The 16,297-nt window shown below is 37.6% G+C and overlaps 1 protein-coding gene across 1 annotated transcript in view; it reads left to right on the forward strand.

The window, feature by feature from the left end:
• The window catches only part of LOC104469904 (disks large homolog 2-like), a gene marked incomplete at both ends in the record, with an annotated part of 83,987 nt that extends 69,963 nt beyond the window's left edge, over positions 1 to 14,024 (forward strand). The window contains one exon of the mRNA XM_010084641.1: positions 13,922 to 14,024. Within this exon, the coding sequence (XP_010082943.1) occupies positions 13,922 to 14,024 (103 nt within the window). The remainder of the gene's footprint in view (positions 1 to 13,921) is intronic.
• Positions 14,025 to 16,297: the final 2,273 nt, after the last annotated feature.

Raw genomic sequence — 16,297 nt, forward strand, 5'->3', positions numbered from 1 at the left:
CAAGGCTTCTTTTTTCCCTGCTGCCTAACCTGAAGCAGATGAATGAAGTTAACCAAATTCTGTATGATTTTCCTCTTGATCTAGCATAGTACCAGAATGTATTTATATATGGGGCAAGACAGTGTCTTTTTTCCCCTGCTGTTTTCTGAGAATCAAATAACTATGCATTGGGAAAGGGCCTTCAGAGATATTCTGTGAGGTTCTGTGTCACTGGTTCGTAACACTATATGTGGTTAGTTTACAGCACTGGTGTTTCAGCATCTCACTTCAGTACCGTCTCTGGCCTTTTACACAAGGTTCTCACTTGTAGAGGGAAGGTGATCTCTTTTACTGATCAGATTTTGTCTTGTGTCTGTGCATTGTCCTGCTGTCATTTTTTTGTGAAATATTTGTTTTCCCTTATGAACCATTTAAACACTTCTTTCTACTCAGTTCCTCCCACACAACTCCTACCCACCTTCTCACTCACATCTGTAGGAAAAAATACAATCTGCATTTGAAAAAATAGAATGTTCTCCAATTTCTACTCCAATATGTGTGCGTATAGAGCAGAACAGAGTGTAAGGGCTCTGTGCTTATTTATAGCAAATATTTACGCTTTATGTTAGCTACGGTTAGAATTGACCTTCAGATTGACTTCCCTTACTTTGGTGCAGAGCGGCTTTCAGCTTTCTAATTTAAAATGGCTTTTTGCTCGTGGTAAAAGCAGTAAAACTACTTAGGGCAAAGAGTACGTTTTGTTACCTCGTTACAAAACTAAGAAAAATGGCAAATACCATTTGGTTTTGCTTCTCAGTTTTTTTTTTTCTCCAAATTGCAACTGACTTTAATAACATTTGAGTCATCTCTATAGGGCATGGAGTCTTTTCTCCATGGAGCATCAGTTTGTTGCTCTTGTGTAACAGCGTTAGGATTAGAACAGATACTCCCTTTGCCTCACAAGCCCAATTTGCAGAAGCATTGACCATATCCTTAGGATGCTTCCTTCCCTGTGGTGGTGTAGATGATATACGACTGTCCTCTGGCATATGAGAGTCTATCAGATTCCGTGGCCTTTAGCTGCACTTGTCCATAAAGACTCCCTTTATGGCTTTAACATTAGTCCTAATTAGCTAATAGGAAAAATACAACTAGGTAAACTTGCTCTGAATCAATGTATAGAGCACTGTATGTTATATATTGGAAATGTCAACATATAATCAGTGGAGTGACTGAAATAGGTAGATCAATTCACATTATGGAACTGCTTTAAAGAAGTAGAACTTTTCTGAAAATCAAGGGAGAATGTGTTACTAAAGGTATGCAAAGGTAATAGATTTCTAAAGATAAAATCTCATGAAAGAAAGGGAGCTGAGAGCACAGGTGCTGTCATATGTTAATAGGATAACACCAGCTAGAAGGGCAGGTAGATTAAGCTCCTTAGGAGCAAATAGTGGGTTAATCTAAATTCAGGCTTTGTTAATATTGGGAAGCACAGAACATATAACCCTTTAGGCTCCCTCTGTAGCTAACAGAAAGATGTAGCCACTTCTGGAGTACAATTTACCTTCCCTTAAAGCTGACATTTTACACAGGTCAGATGAGTATTGTGCTGTAAAAGTCTGTATTTATTTTCACTGGTTATAGAGAGTTTGGCATGACTTCTTTTTATTGAAACAGTTCCCACCCAAACTGACCAAACATTCATGAATTATTTTTTTTTTTTTTTGGGTGGGGAATAAGGAAAAAGCAAGTATAATTTAATATTTTATTCTGAGCGGTAAAGAAGAGTGGCCTGAAAATGGGAGAATGAAACACAACTTGCCCTTGAGTGACCATATAGTGTAGTGGCAAATTTTATGATTTTGTGCTGGAAGGGAATGAGGAAGTTCAGAAGAATAACATGAACTTCAAAACCAATCTGCTGTGCATTCACAGCTGATGTGGAAAATCCCAGAGGGAGAAGTTTTAAAGTAACAGTTAATTCAGAAGTGATAGCTGTTATTTTAAGAAAAAATATTAAGAGCAGATTGGAAAAAAAAGGAGAAATAACACATGTAGTAAGAAATAAACCTCAGTATTTGAGAGCCTTTTAATGATATGAAACTCCAGTAACCAACATTCAAAAAGGGGAAGCTGCATCAAGTTACTGTGGCTCTAAAAACCTAAGTCCTACAAATTTATAAATGTTAGGTAAAATTTTGCAAAAAGTCAGAAGGGCAAGGTGTAAAACAGACTGTAACTATCAAGGATTAGGAAAGACTGCGAGAAAATATTTAATCAGAATAGAAAACAAAGGAATAAAATAATTTCCTAAACAGTTGGAAGAAAGGTTACATAGAAGTGAGACAAAGAGAGTTGGAATGTTTAGTGCATTTTTTTAGTTTTGTCTTCTTTAAAAGAGGATCAGTGATCATCCAGTTAGGACAATTATGAAGAAACAAAGAGGTAAGTCCTTAAACTGGACAAAGGCCAAAACCAAGTTAGCTAGTTAGACAAACAAGATACTTACAAACCAGCTGAAATTCATCCTCAAATGCTTAAGGAACTATTCAAAGCAGACAATTCAGAGCTCAAGGAATATTTGGGCATATAAAGAAGCCCAATAAAACTTCTGGAAGAAATAATCAATCTATTTGCAGATACTTAGAATACAACGGAAAGAGGAATAATAGCCTCTGGAATATGAATTTTTCAATAATAAATTGTCAAGCGGGATTTCATTCTTCAGAGGAAAACAGCCACAGGGCTGGAGAAGAATAGATGTCATTTTATCACAAACTTGCTGCCCCTCTAAGCTGTCAATCAATGTCTTCATACAGTGTCAGATCACAAGACCCCAAAACTATAGAAAACCAGAGAAAAGCAAAGATGTCATCATGGCAAAATCTAATGGAAAGCTCTGGGGCAAACAGTGGGTATTAATAGTGGCTATTAATCTCGGATATTGCCGACAACATTGGGAAATTCTGGGTTTTGAGGGTGAGCTGGAAATGGCAGCAGCTCTCAGATTCCTCAACCTATTTATGTTTATATGGGATCATCTGGGTGCACAGTACTCCACCTTTCCAGATAAACTTAGTTTCACCTTTTACAACGCATGCAGATGTGTTCGATGCTTGCTGTCATCATGATGAACCCCAGACATTTCACATGAGAAAACTGAGTCACCCATGCAACTTCCCTGTACAACAAGAGGAGATTTTTAGAGGTGGAGAAGGCAAGTGGACACCCAATGAACAGAAGCTGGGTGCAAACGCAAATTTATGCTTTAGAAAATCCTCTCTCTCATATATTTAAAGAAATGGCTTATTAAAAAAAAAAAAATCTCCTTTTTCCCCTATGAAGCGTTGGAGTTTAGGACCTCTTTTAGGAAAGCCCTAGCATCCTCCTTGACCATAAATTTCACTTTAATGAAGTATGAACTGTGTCAGTGTAAACACTGCCATCTGGAAATACCCTTGGAGAAGAGAGCTGGTAGCAAACTGTTTTTCAGTGTTGTTGATAAATATACATGATCTGATGGCTGGAAGTTGAACTTAGACATATTCAGCCTGGAAACATGATGCACTTGTTTTGTAGTCAGGGTAACTGGGTACCCTGAAGCTCGCAGACTTGTCACTTCAGGACTTCAAAATAAAACAGATGACTTCTTAAAATACAAGCTTAATGGAGCTTCCAGGAAAAAAAATTACCACCTGCATATGCTGGAATACTATGTACTTTGGTGACTACAGAGCTCCCTTTTGTTTTTTATTAATCTAGGAATCTGTCTTCCAGCTGGGTTTCTCTCTCTGTCTCTCCTCCTCTCTGTCCCCACCTTTCTGCAATCTGTAACATATATTGCCACTGCCTTGATGCAGTAACTGTTTCCTAAATTAACTCTGACATTTCCAAGAACATGATCAGAGCCTAACAAATTATACCAACAATTCTTATGAATAAGGTATGTCTCTTTTCGCCACACTGTGTTAGCTATCAGACCTGTCAGTTATGTGTCATGCAAAGCTAGTAAAGTGGCCCAGACTGGAGGCTATGTATTTTGCTGTGATTAAATCATCAGTTGCCTCTAAAACATTCATTTTCCAATTGCCTCAATGAGTAGAAATGGTCTGATACCAGATTGCTTGCTGTTCAGCTCCTGATAGTTTAAGGAGGAGTTGACATTTAGTTCAAACATTCTGACTTAGCAAATTTTGTTTTAAGGCTGTCAAACAGAATTATGTCACACCGGATACACTGAATATTTGGAGTGAGCTTTGCACCCCTCAGTGTAGCCTTACTGTCAGCCTCACAGTGAAGGAAAACTAAAGACACAAATTTGAAAGCCAAAATGCTACCCCTGGACAAAATGGCAACATCCCTGAGCTTTATTCATTCAGAGATTTACCCCAGGCTGGATGTTTGCCTTGTAGTTAGACTAGACTGCAGACATCGTTCTGCTCTACTGCCCGGTAAGTTTTGGGTTCCTGAGTGATTGAAAAAATTATCATATGACACGAGCTGCAAAATAACATAAATCGACCATCCATTAAATAGGGTATTTGAGGGGTATCTGCAATCATTTGATGGAGGAGATTTTGGAGAACCTTTTGAAAAATCAAGAGAGGTATGCCCTTTATTTGAATAAGCAAGCCACCAGGACAATAACAAAATCAAAAGCACTTTGAGAATACAAAAGCTATTTCCTTTCCATTGGTTTAAAAAAAAAAACAAACATGTTTTATTTGAGACTATGGAGCATCATCTACTCAAAATGTCTGTGTCACATAAGCCTAATCTGTAGAGCCACAGATGAACTATGAATGTTGTGATTCAGGCAGGTTTAATATAAAACCGTGAGCACTGAACACTTACTCCGTCTAGAGCTGAAGATTCCAGTTAGCTACCATTAAACCATTGATACACGGTCACTGGGTTGGATTCAGTATAGATTAGCCGTGACACAAGCCAGTGGCCATCTCGCCTCTCACAAGCCACATTGCCACATTCAATGGATGTGGGAACATGGAAATACTTATCAAGTAGAGATCAAGGCAAGGATTTTAGTTTTTGAACTCACTGTTAACTCAGTGTTTGTGGTCAGATAAATCACCAATGCCCTTCTGTCTCTAAGTAGCCCCTAAAATTGTTTTACCTTTTTATTTTGGTTCCTGAGTACCCATTGCCTATTGGCTTCAGATGGAATTAAGGTCTTATCAACTCTGAGTTATAAGGCACTGGTTAAAATGGAAACCTTTACTTCATTTCAGAAGCAGGAGAACTGCAATTATTATTTCTGCTTATACCATCCTTTGAAATTCAAATGTGAAACAAGAACCCAGCATCATTATGAGCAAAACTGGTCAATGCTAGTTGAGCTGTATCCATATACTGGAAGGAAAAATGCCTTTTAGAACTGAGTGGAAACCAAGGCATATGGAATAAATGCTGCTAATAAGGGAATGCCTAAATGACCCAGGATGAGAGCAGGAGACAGGGAAATCCAAATGCTGAAAGTAGAATTAGGGAGAAAGAGAATTGTTTCAGAAAGGAAAATGAATGGAAATCATAGTCATGAGTAAAGTAAAAACTGTAGGAGAGAGGAGGGATAGCTTGGTATTCTGTCAATTTGGAGTAGGAAGATAGAAGGAAGTGCAAAGGAGAGGAAATGTGTGAAGGCTTGAAACGATGATGGTGTAGTGAGATCCAGGAGATTAGTGGTGACAGGAACACAAGGGTGTTTGAGTGACCATGCAGGAGGAGGGAAGGTAAAAGAGCAGCAACTGCATTTAAATTTAAGAGCTAATGATGAGCTCTCCATTTTAGCATAACTGAATATTCTTACTTACTAAGTATTGTGTTTGATGGATGTTTCAGTATAAAATTAATGAAAAAATATTTACACTTCTTTATAAATTCATTAATAAATGTTTTTGTGTTATTAGCTGGCACAGTACTCATACATGATATATGATACCAGTTGTTTCAATATGAAAAGACTACATGTGTACCTCTGTCTAGACTTTACCATTTAGCAAATGCCATTGATCACTCTGTAGTTGCTGGATCACATACAGTCCAGGTTGGTAATAGAATTGTCTGGTAGCTATTTAATGACCTGAATGAATTATCTTTTGTACCCATTCAGGCTCCAGTGAGCCTACGTGTCCTTTTTAAAAGCTATAATTTATTTCAAACCCAGTTTAACCACATTTTGAGGAATTCTGATGGAATTGAGAGGAAATGGCTCTTAAACTGTCAGTGAAATAGAACTGTTTCAGTCTCAAAGTTCTGGCATCATTCACAAAAGCAACAATCACATGGGCAGCAGATCTTCTAGCAGAAGATTTTCCATACAGTTTGGATTAAAAAAAAATAATCTTTGACAATGGTTATAGGCTTAACAGGTACATTTGGAATGATTCATGTTGCCTGGTGAGTCATAAAGCTTTTTGATTCCTACTGTAAAAGGCAGGGTGTGCAAGACACCTCTTCAACAACATAATATTAATTTTCTTCCTGCTTCAGAGATGTAGTGCTTTGATACCTCTTTCAGCTGGTTTAGTTGCCTCCTTAAACTTCCTGGAAGAAAAAGGCGTACTAAATTATATAGCTCTTACCCCCACAGCAGTTATTGTTTTCCAGAGAGAGAAGAATGTCTCTAGAACGCGCAGCTCATCAGAGCATAAAGACCAGCTTACCAGAGGCAAAAGTCATCACTCTAAGGTAGCGAGACAAGAAGAATTGAAAAGGTCATTGAGATTGCTGGCCCATAAAAAGAGAGGAGGAGGATACTGCACATGGAGAACAGCAGACACGATACGATATTATGTTTTCGGTGTGGAGTTCAGGATGAGATAACCGCTGTGCCTGTATGTTAGCGACTAGGAAGTTTAACAGATCAGGAGAAAGGATAGGCACAGAACAGATTAGGACAACTGAGAAAAGTGAGTGAGAAGCAATAAAGTGAGCCTGAAAATTTGAAAGAAGCTAAGCAGAAGAGTGAAGATTCTTTTCAAAAGCTAAGCAGAAGAGTGAAGATTCTTTTCCCCCTGTGCATTTCTCCTTTTTTTCTATTTCTAAACTTTTTCTTCACTAGCAAGGCAAAAACCCTCCTAGATCAGCATTTTTCCCCCAGGGCACCGTTTCCTGCAGCCGGGGTTCCCAGAGCTGTCTGCAGGGCTGCAAACACTCTGCTCCCCACTGGTTCCCTCCTGCAATGTTCTGCAGAGCTTCAGCCTCGAGCTATATGCGTGGGCTTTGCTTTGCAGAAAGATGACCTGGCATAGCTGAAAAAGATCGCTGCTCAAGGGTGGCACTTTGGCAATATGCATGAATTTCTTAGAATTCTTGTACTTTTCGCTGAACTGTATCAAGTTGCCAGAGTTGTGGGGGCCCTTGATGATGTGACCTGCTTGTGAGGAAAATTTTCCCCAGATGTGTTCAGGGCAGATCATCCCTAATGTGTGTTTTTCTGACGTTCCCTGTCTTCCTGGAAGACTGTGGTTCCATCACCTAAGGGTTGATGCTATACATTCAATTTCTAATGACTAAGCAGGACTGCGGGAGAACAGGGCTCAGCTTTCCTCTCATCTCTTGTTAACGTGCCTGAGAATGCTTAAACTGACATGCAAAGTGAAGGCAGATAAATAGGGTTCTTTGTACCTTCTCTTAATGCAAACAGCGGCAATTCTGGCTGTAAAGAGTTGTCTTTATTCAGACTTCTCTTTGCTTTTTCAGACACCAAAAGCTCTTATTTTAGGAGTTCAACAAATGCAAGAATTCAGCCACAACTTGAAAAATCAGTTTTATTGTTTGTTCCATGCTAAAAAGGTGCCATTTCTTCACCACTTAATTTACTGTATAAAAGAAGTGTACTATGTCAGCGACTGCTCAAAGAAGAAATGAAAATAAATCCTTTGTTTCCTCCCCAGAGAAGGGATGTGTTTTTCCTTTCTTTTCCAGTTCAACAAGGTATTCCAAGTGCCCTGTTAATCACTGTACAAAAACAAAATAAGGTGGCTTAAATAAAGAAATGGCTAAATAAAAAAGATCAATCTGCTAGCCTCTATTTGAATAATCTACATATGACTCATGCTCAAGCATTCTAGCAGAAGACAACCAGACTGTAGTAAGTCTTTAAATGGCACTGCTCAGAACTGAACCAGGTTGTGCTAATAAGGGCTATTCGAATATTTTCAAGAGAGTATAACTCTTCCAATTTTAGAAGTGTTCAATCTATCCAAAATATAAATCTTATCTTCCATTTAGATTATTATTCAGTATTTAATACAGTAGATCATGCTTTAGTTTGAGTCAATGAATGCAAAGGCAATTACTATAATTACTGTGAACTATAGTTGCATCTTTTTCTCCATCTCAGTTTAGTTTTGTCTGTAGTTTTAAACAATAATCTTCCATTGCAGCACTTCCCTTTGTAAGCTTTCTTACTGCTTTTTACCACAGCATGCAGAAGAGACAGACATCTGAATAAGCTGGAGGCTCTTCTTATTTCCATTATGTCAAATTCATTTTGGAGTTAGGCATCAGAAATTGTGCAGTCAAGTTCATTCTGGGCCAGGACATCAGGCTTGTGCAGTCAAGCTCAGAACAGCAGTTTTACTTTGCTTATTGTGTAATGCTTCTTAAAGGAAGCCAGCCCGTTTAATAGGAAAAAAAAAAAAAAATAGTAACTTTGATATGTATTAAAGTTTTCTGCTCACACTTGCAACTTCTTCTGGTATTTTTGTTTCTTTTCCTGGTTACTCTTAACATAAAAAACATTAAATTAATTGAAAGTAGTAACTGAAATCAGATTTAACAATTTGCGATGTAATCATGTCAGGGAAAAATTTCACCGCACACAATTGTGATAATTAAGACATTGTTTTGGAGGAAGAGGCAAGACAGAGTATTATTTGGTTTACCCCTTTGAAGCTCTTGTTCATTTTGGCCTGAGGGTAAGAACTTGATTAAAATTTATAAATTAATGGTGTCTTTCATCAAGATTTAACATTGCCACATGAATATGCTGGTTTTCAACTAGAAGATTTGGGACTTGATTACGTTTGCTTTTAAATATTGGGAAATAATACCCAGAATTCTTGTTCTTGTTGACTAAGCTAAGTCCTTTCTAAATTTAATGTGTGTTATTCTACAGCTGTCAGGTATTGGTAAGCAAAATAGCATGCAAACAGACTTGTACCTACCTATTTGGCAACGATTTTTTTATTTTATTCTGCAGCTGTGCATCTTCAAGAGGGAGATCACTATTTTGGAAACCTAGTTTAGTTGGGTCATTTAACTGTTCAACATTACTTAATCTGTTTTGTCTAACTTGTTTATAATCTTGATAAAAAACTGCAGAAGATAGAATTGATGTGTTATTTTCTCTCTGACATTTCTTTTCCTTGCTCTTTTGATTTTAGCCACTCACCTGTAAGTCCTCCTCAAGTATCCATCCCAGCCTATATCCTAGCCAAAAAGTGAACTTAACTTCAGAGAGATTCACTCACTATAATGTGTTGTGTTCACACCTTGGGCAATAATTTCTTCCAGAACAAGCGTGCAAAGGGCAAGAAATACTCAATTACCATTTCAGTGGCTTCTTGTTGTTCTGTAGAAAAGCGAAAAATGCTTGTGTAACTTAACTTTAGTGAAATTCCCATCTTATATTCTTGATGTATTAATAACATCTTAGGTATTCAATCACCTATAAATAGAACTATTATTTTCCAGATGGGGAAGAGGAATAAGCATGTAGTTTCTTTATTTTTTAGTATATCTTGTCCTTCTATCTGGAGAGAATATGAACATTTATTAATGATTTTTAAAGCTTCATGTTCAGTTAACACAACTCTTACAGGCCACCATAATGTTTTCCTATATTAAAGATAGGCTTGTGTTCTCCTGAAGTCTACAGTCTTCAAGCTTAAGTCTAAAAAAAAAATACCTATTTTGTTTTTTCCCTGCTCCTTCTAATACTGACCAGGTGACATCATCCATATCCATCTTGCCAACAGAGGAGCTCAGGAATTCAGGAATGTTTCTTTCAGTTTTTCTTTAGTTCATCCTGTTGCTTCTTTCTCGGTACTTTCTCAAGGACTCCAGTTATGAAAGGGAAAAACACATAGATAAAAGCCAAGCTCTATTAAAAGAAAGGTGACTTGGCCTCAAAATTGTCTTCTTCAGAGATATTTTGCTGCCTAAACTTAACAATTTTGCTCAGGCCTTCACAGTACCAAAGCTGTGACTACCATGCTGAGCTAATGAGTAATTGTAGTGCTGGTACATCTGTGCCCATGGTCATAACAGTGTCATAACCCCATCACTAAGTGAAAGTAGAGCACAACACCTCTTTCTTCTACAGCAGTAGCCTAAATTGTGCTCCTTTCGGGAAATTTGTATTCTCCACAGAGTTTGCAAACTAAGTCCTAACCGACACCATATTCATCTTCAGGTATTTTTAGTGCTGTGCATTAATATGTGTTAGATTTTACGGCACTGAAAACTCTGATTCTCTCATTTGTTCCTTTAGAACAAATTATTGCCTTCTGAGATACTACATTCCTAGACCAAATTTCAGCGATTTTTTTCCAGGGGTCTCTGTTAGTCTTGCCATTGTACACAATTTTGATTGAAGTATTTGAACTTTTGGCTTTTTTTTTTTTTTAAAGCTTCCATTATTCATTTTTTTAACCATCACTTTCAAACAGGAAGATGGGACAACTGAGATCATTTGTGTCAGAAAAATTATAAAGTTTATTGCCCTACATTTCCCTCACGCTCAGAATTTCTTTTCAGGACCATTAGAGCATTACTTGTGAATAAAGATACTCACTTCCCTTTACACAACCCAGACAGAAAATGTAAAAACAACATGAATTTTGTGCACTTCACATGACAGAAATATGGAAGTTATCAGAGTGCATCTATCAGCATATAATGCTTGGAAATATATCAGCCAAAGAAACTAATACCTGGCAGTACGAGAACACAATTCTTGTTGTAAAGTGTCTGTATGACTGTAACACAGGGATCCATACATACCTGTTCTCATAAAGCTTTATGTTCTGTCACCGACATTTGCTTTGAATGTTTCTTTAGGCATGGTAGTCTTCCAGCCTACACTTCTACAAGGTCTTTGTCTTGTAGAAACTTCTTTAGAGCTCCTTAGAATATTTGGCCAGTGTGTATACTCTACCAGTCATCCTCCCTCCTGTCTGCTGAGATTTCTCTCCTTGCAAAGAAGTGACATAACATGATGGTGGTTCAGTACTATGCTGCCTTTCAGGCCCTTCATATGCTGCCCCAAAGGGTCTGAGATACATGCACAGGTCAAGCAGGCATTACCAGCACGATAACGGTATTCATACTCTCCACTGCAGAATGCACATATGGACAAATTAGCTAAAAATATACAGTAATTTTTCTGTGAGGTAACATAATTAATTTCCTCTTTCACATCATTATTGTGATTATATAATGGGTCTCGTGTGCATGGGGGTATGAGTAAGGTGAGATTTGAATAGATTATGTACTTCTGGTGTGCTTGTTCCACATTTGCTTGTTTGCTTCCTCAGTCTAAAGATAAGCCGGTGTGTAATTATTTTTGTATAATATGGAAAGATGTCAACAAATCATGCTTCTCCAAAATTATAGATCTTCTATCATTTTGAATTATATTAGAATTATACAGACAGTTGAAATTCAGGCTAATTTTTTGGGAAATTGAGAGAGGTGATTTTTGTGAATGAGATGGGGAGAAATATTAAACAATCATAAAACTGAGTAGATGAGAGAGCTGATTTTTGTGAATAAGATGGGGTGAAATATTAAACAATCATAAAACTGAGTAGCTGAAAAAGCTTTTGAAGGAAGGATGAGTTGTTTGGGGAAAAAAATATGGGGTTTGCTTCCTTGTCATAGAGAAAACAAAAACCTAATTGAGGAAAAATGTTTTTCTAAACAGTTTGAACTGGGAAAAATGTTATTCTTGTGGAATCATATTTTCAGAAAACTGAAACTTCAGCTAGACAATTACATTTCTGTGTACAGTCAACAGTTTACAGCATAATGCAGCCTTCTGGATCAGAAACTGTGGGATCTCCTGTATTTTGTATTATTGCTATCACAAACCAGTTTTTCTAAGAATAATAGTCTAAATGCTGTTCACATACTAGTAAAGACTAGATTTTGTCATGCAAATAAGGAAGAAATTTTTTATTATGAGGATGGTAAAACATTGTAACAGGTTGATCAGAGAGCTGGTAGATGCCCCATCCCTGGACACATTCAAGGTCAGGTTGGACAGGGCTCTGAGCAACCTGATCTGGTTGAAGATGTCCTTGAAGATGCAGGGGGGTTGGACTAGGTGACCTTTAAAGGTCCCTTCCGACCCAAACCATTCTATGATTCTATGAGTCAATAATTAAACGTGTGCCCAAAACATCACATTCTCTAAGATTTGGTGAAAGACGACAAGTTAAGATGGACCAGTTTCTACCTAAGTGATCAAAATAGATGTATTCACATCAGATTCAACAGCTGTTGTTTGTAAAGTTCTATGGAATCAAATTTATTTTTGTAATCCTTAAGAAGTTGTTAAAATCAAAATAAAATAAAATCCGTAGTTTCAGTATGTGCTTAGCCAGCCCATGTTAGAACTTGATATAAAAAAAAAAAAAAACACCAAAAAAGTTTCTATTGCTTCTCAGCCCGCTTTGGGGGTTGTGTTTTGGCCTGTTTGGCTGTGAAATTGATGGGCTTATTCTCTCTCCTCCACCCACACTTTATTTCCTTTCATTTTTTCCTTTTCTTTTTGTGAGAAATCAGAAATAGATTTCTGTCCTGCTGAGGTTGTTTATACGTCAAAAGTTTCCTGTTCTTCACTAGAACATTATGAAGTGGAAACCTGTAGAAGTGAAGAAAGTCAAATAAATTAACAAATTAATAAATAAAAGAAATCCCACATACTTTAGTATGGCCGGACAGTGACACTCCTATTGAAAAGCAAAATTCAAATCACTGGAGCAGTTAATAATTCTATACATGAATTTTGTCTCTTCCTTGGGATGCCGCTGACAAAACATTTAATATCACAGACACAAATCAAAAGATTTCTGAAACTGACCATGAATTTTATTGGTGGTTTCCATACTTTGTTATTCTCTGTTCCACTTCCACTGCTTATGCAAAAAAAAAAATCATTAAGTCAGAGGAACCCCATGGAAAGGTCTGTCAATGTCAAACAGCCAGAGGTGGCCAAGCCATGTGCCTGGTGGCGACTCCATTGCTGCCATGTGCAGGATACATGGATCTTCTTAGGCAATAGGAGGAGGGTTTGCATGAAAAGAAAATGGTAGATGGGATTTGTCCCCTGGAAGTTCTCCGACCAGCAGCTTCTGTTAGAGGTGCTCGATATTTCTCCAGGTTCCCCTGATGCGGGTAGATGGGATTTCTCCCCTGGAAGTTCTCCAACCAGCAGCTTCTGTTAGAGACGCTCGATATTTCTCCAGGTTCCCCTGATGCTGCAGAGTGGGCTTGCAGAGTCCAGCTGAAGGAGCAGTTTCCTTGGCTGTGATATCCTACAGTGACCTTCAAGCACTGTAGAAAATTTATCTTTCAAACCTTATAGATTAAATTAAAATGATTGATGAAGAGATAACCAAAAATATAAAATCAGTAAAGCAGGAAACTCCAAAAAAAACCCAGTGGTCAGAGAATATGCATGGATAAGCATACATAAACTGTGATGTGCAGTACTAGTGCCGCTCCTTATGGCCAGTCCTAGGTAACAACCTCTCAGCAATTTTAATTTTGTACTTTAATTTTTGCATCTGGGCAACCTGACCTTTACATCCATCAGATATTTAAAAAAAAAAAAAATCAAAAACCACTTCTGTCTTTCTGTCTAATGTTAAACTCCTCAGATCTGTTGTTGTTTGCATTCCTTCTGTAGGTGAACGGTATCGATCTTCGAGGTGCTACCCATGAGCAGGCTGCAGCTGCGCTCAAAGGAGCAGGGCAGACGGTAACAATCATAGCACAATACCAGCCAGAGGGTAAGCAAAATAATACACTTAAAGACATATGGTAAAAGATAAGAAGTGCTTTAAAGCCACCCATTTAACAGGATGAGGCTGCTGTAGATAGTGCTTTTCCCAGCTATCATCAGAAGTCATCTGGAATGAAAATTCATGTGGCAATTCTATCCCAAGGAAATGGCTGTATGTTTATCACAAATTTTGCTTTTAGAAGTATTTTATGCAACTATAAGAATTATTTTTAAATGTGCATATAGTAAGACAGTAATCAACACTTAATCATTTTGTTGTCGCTATTGCTCATTTTATGTTCTTCACTGTTCTTCTTCCGGAGACAGAGCAAAAGATAAGTTAAGAAGGGACAGAAACACCAGGAGGATCTGAAGTTGCTTCAGACAGTCAGATGAGAATTAAACAAAGATAAATGCTTCCTGACAAATGCATAGAGCTTCCCATTATTGCTTTTGGATGATGATGCCCTTGTACCTCCAGGGCAATTAGACCCAGATAACAAGCACTTACTAGAGCAAATGACAGCTTTCTAAATAAAAGCATCAACAGGAAATTCAGCAAAATATAAGACTTTTAAGGTGGGATGTACCTTATCCAGATTTTGGGGTCTAATATTTAGCTTTCTAGAGTTTAAGCTCTTTCCAGTGGGAAGAAGTGGGCATTGATTGATTTTATGAGCCCAGAGTTAAGTGGCAGAGCTCCTCATTGTCCACAAGCTACGACCCAAATGACTATTGGAGGCTCTCAAGGAATTCGTGAAAGGAATACTACTTTCTGGTAGGAACTAAGGGTGGTTTTCCCCTCCAGTAGTTGTTACTTTGAAACTCTTTCCAGGCAAATTCATCAAATACAGATGTCTGTGAAGACTTGCTGGCACTGTTTTATCAGTTTTCACTAAACAGTTTCTAGCTCAATTCACAAGTCCTGCTATGACCTGTCAACACAAGTTGTTGATTTTGCTTGGTTGTGCCCAGCCTAGGACACATGTAGGTCTCAAGTGAAACAAAACAGCTCTAATAACAGGTTCAGTTAGTCAGTTTTTTCAGAGGCACTGGGGAGATGAATTAGTACTGCCAGGATATATCCAACGTGATGCCTTCTTTTGTTTCTCTGCATCCTGATGATAGCACACAAAGAGAAAAACATCTGGGATTTTAGTCAAACATACAATTGTGCTTCAGACCTGGTATCATGCATCCATTTATTGGTTTATCTGCATTTGAGTCCCCAAACAGAATAAATTAGGACATACTAAGAAATGGGCAGATAAGAGCAAATGAAATTGCAAGTGCCTGTCTTTAGTTAAATAAATGGAACATATTAATGTAAAAATGCATAAGTAATAGAGTTATTTCAAAGAAAAAGTGTTGAAAAGCAATTCCATTACAGATAGCTATCCACACTGGATTCTGAATAGTACCGTGTTCCCGTTAGTTCCAGCAGTCTTGTTTGCTCTCTGGCAATTTTATACTGCAATTATCACCATGGTGTCTGAATACTTGTAGCAATCACTGGCATTTCAGAGTTGTTCTACATCATTTTTAATACACAAAAAATACATCGCTTGACAGATTTTCCCTATGACATTTGAAATTTTAGTTGATATACTTTCCCCTACATTATACCAGCTCTGTACCATGTCAAATTCAGTTTTGGTGAACATGTAATTTGAATGATGCTGATGAAATCCGTCAAGTATTATACTGCATATTTATTCCACTTTTCCTATAACACTGCTCCATTCACCAAAACCCCTGTTGAGGGCAGACTAGTCCCAACTGTGTGACTTGTCTGTGAAGCACGGCCAGCTTTCTGTTTCACCCAGATAGTTCAAAACACACTGAAGAGAGTGGAGCTGGTGAAGAACAGCCTCCTTATAGGAAATTATTGACTCTTTTAAGGTAATCAGAGTATTCACTAGTTGTCCAGCATGTATTCTTACTGCTGAAGCATTTCATTTTACTGGGAGATGCTGGTTAATGCAAACTGCATAAATATAGAGGTGAAATGAAATATTTCTTTCTTAAAAAATCCCTAACAGCAAAGAAAGATGAAACTGTTTTAAAGGAGTTGTTTAAATAACCTTCACAGATAGTTATTTAAGGATTTACAGGTCACACAGAAAGACAAACACTCTATATCAGCATAAATATTTATTTTCTTCTAAAGACCCTGCACAACTCTTTTTATCCTTTCTCTGTGATTCATAACTGATCTCTTCTTTACCATATCTTATCTTGATGCATTTATTGGAACATATTAATAAAACAGTCTTAAAG

Source organism: Pterocles gutturalis, unplaced genomic scaffold (assembly GCF_000699245.1).
Source record: "Pterocles gutturalis isolate BGI_N339 unplaced genomic scaffold, ASM69924v1 scaffold5175, whole genome shotgun sequence".
Classification (NCBI taxonomy): domain Eukaryota; kingdom Metazoa; phylum Chordata; class Aves; order Pterocliformes; family Pteroclidae; genus Pterocles; species Pterocles gutturalis.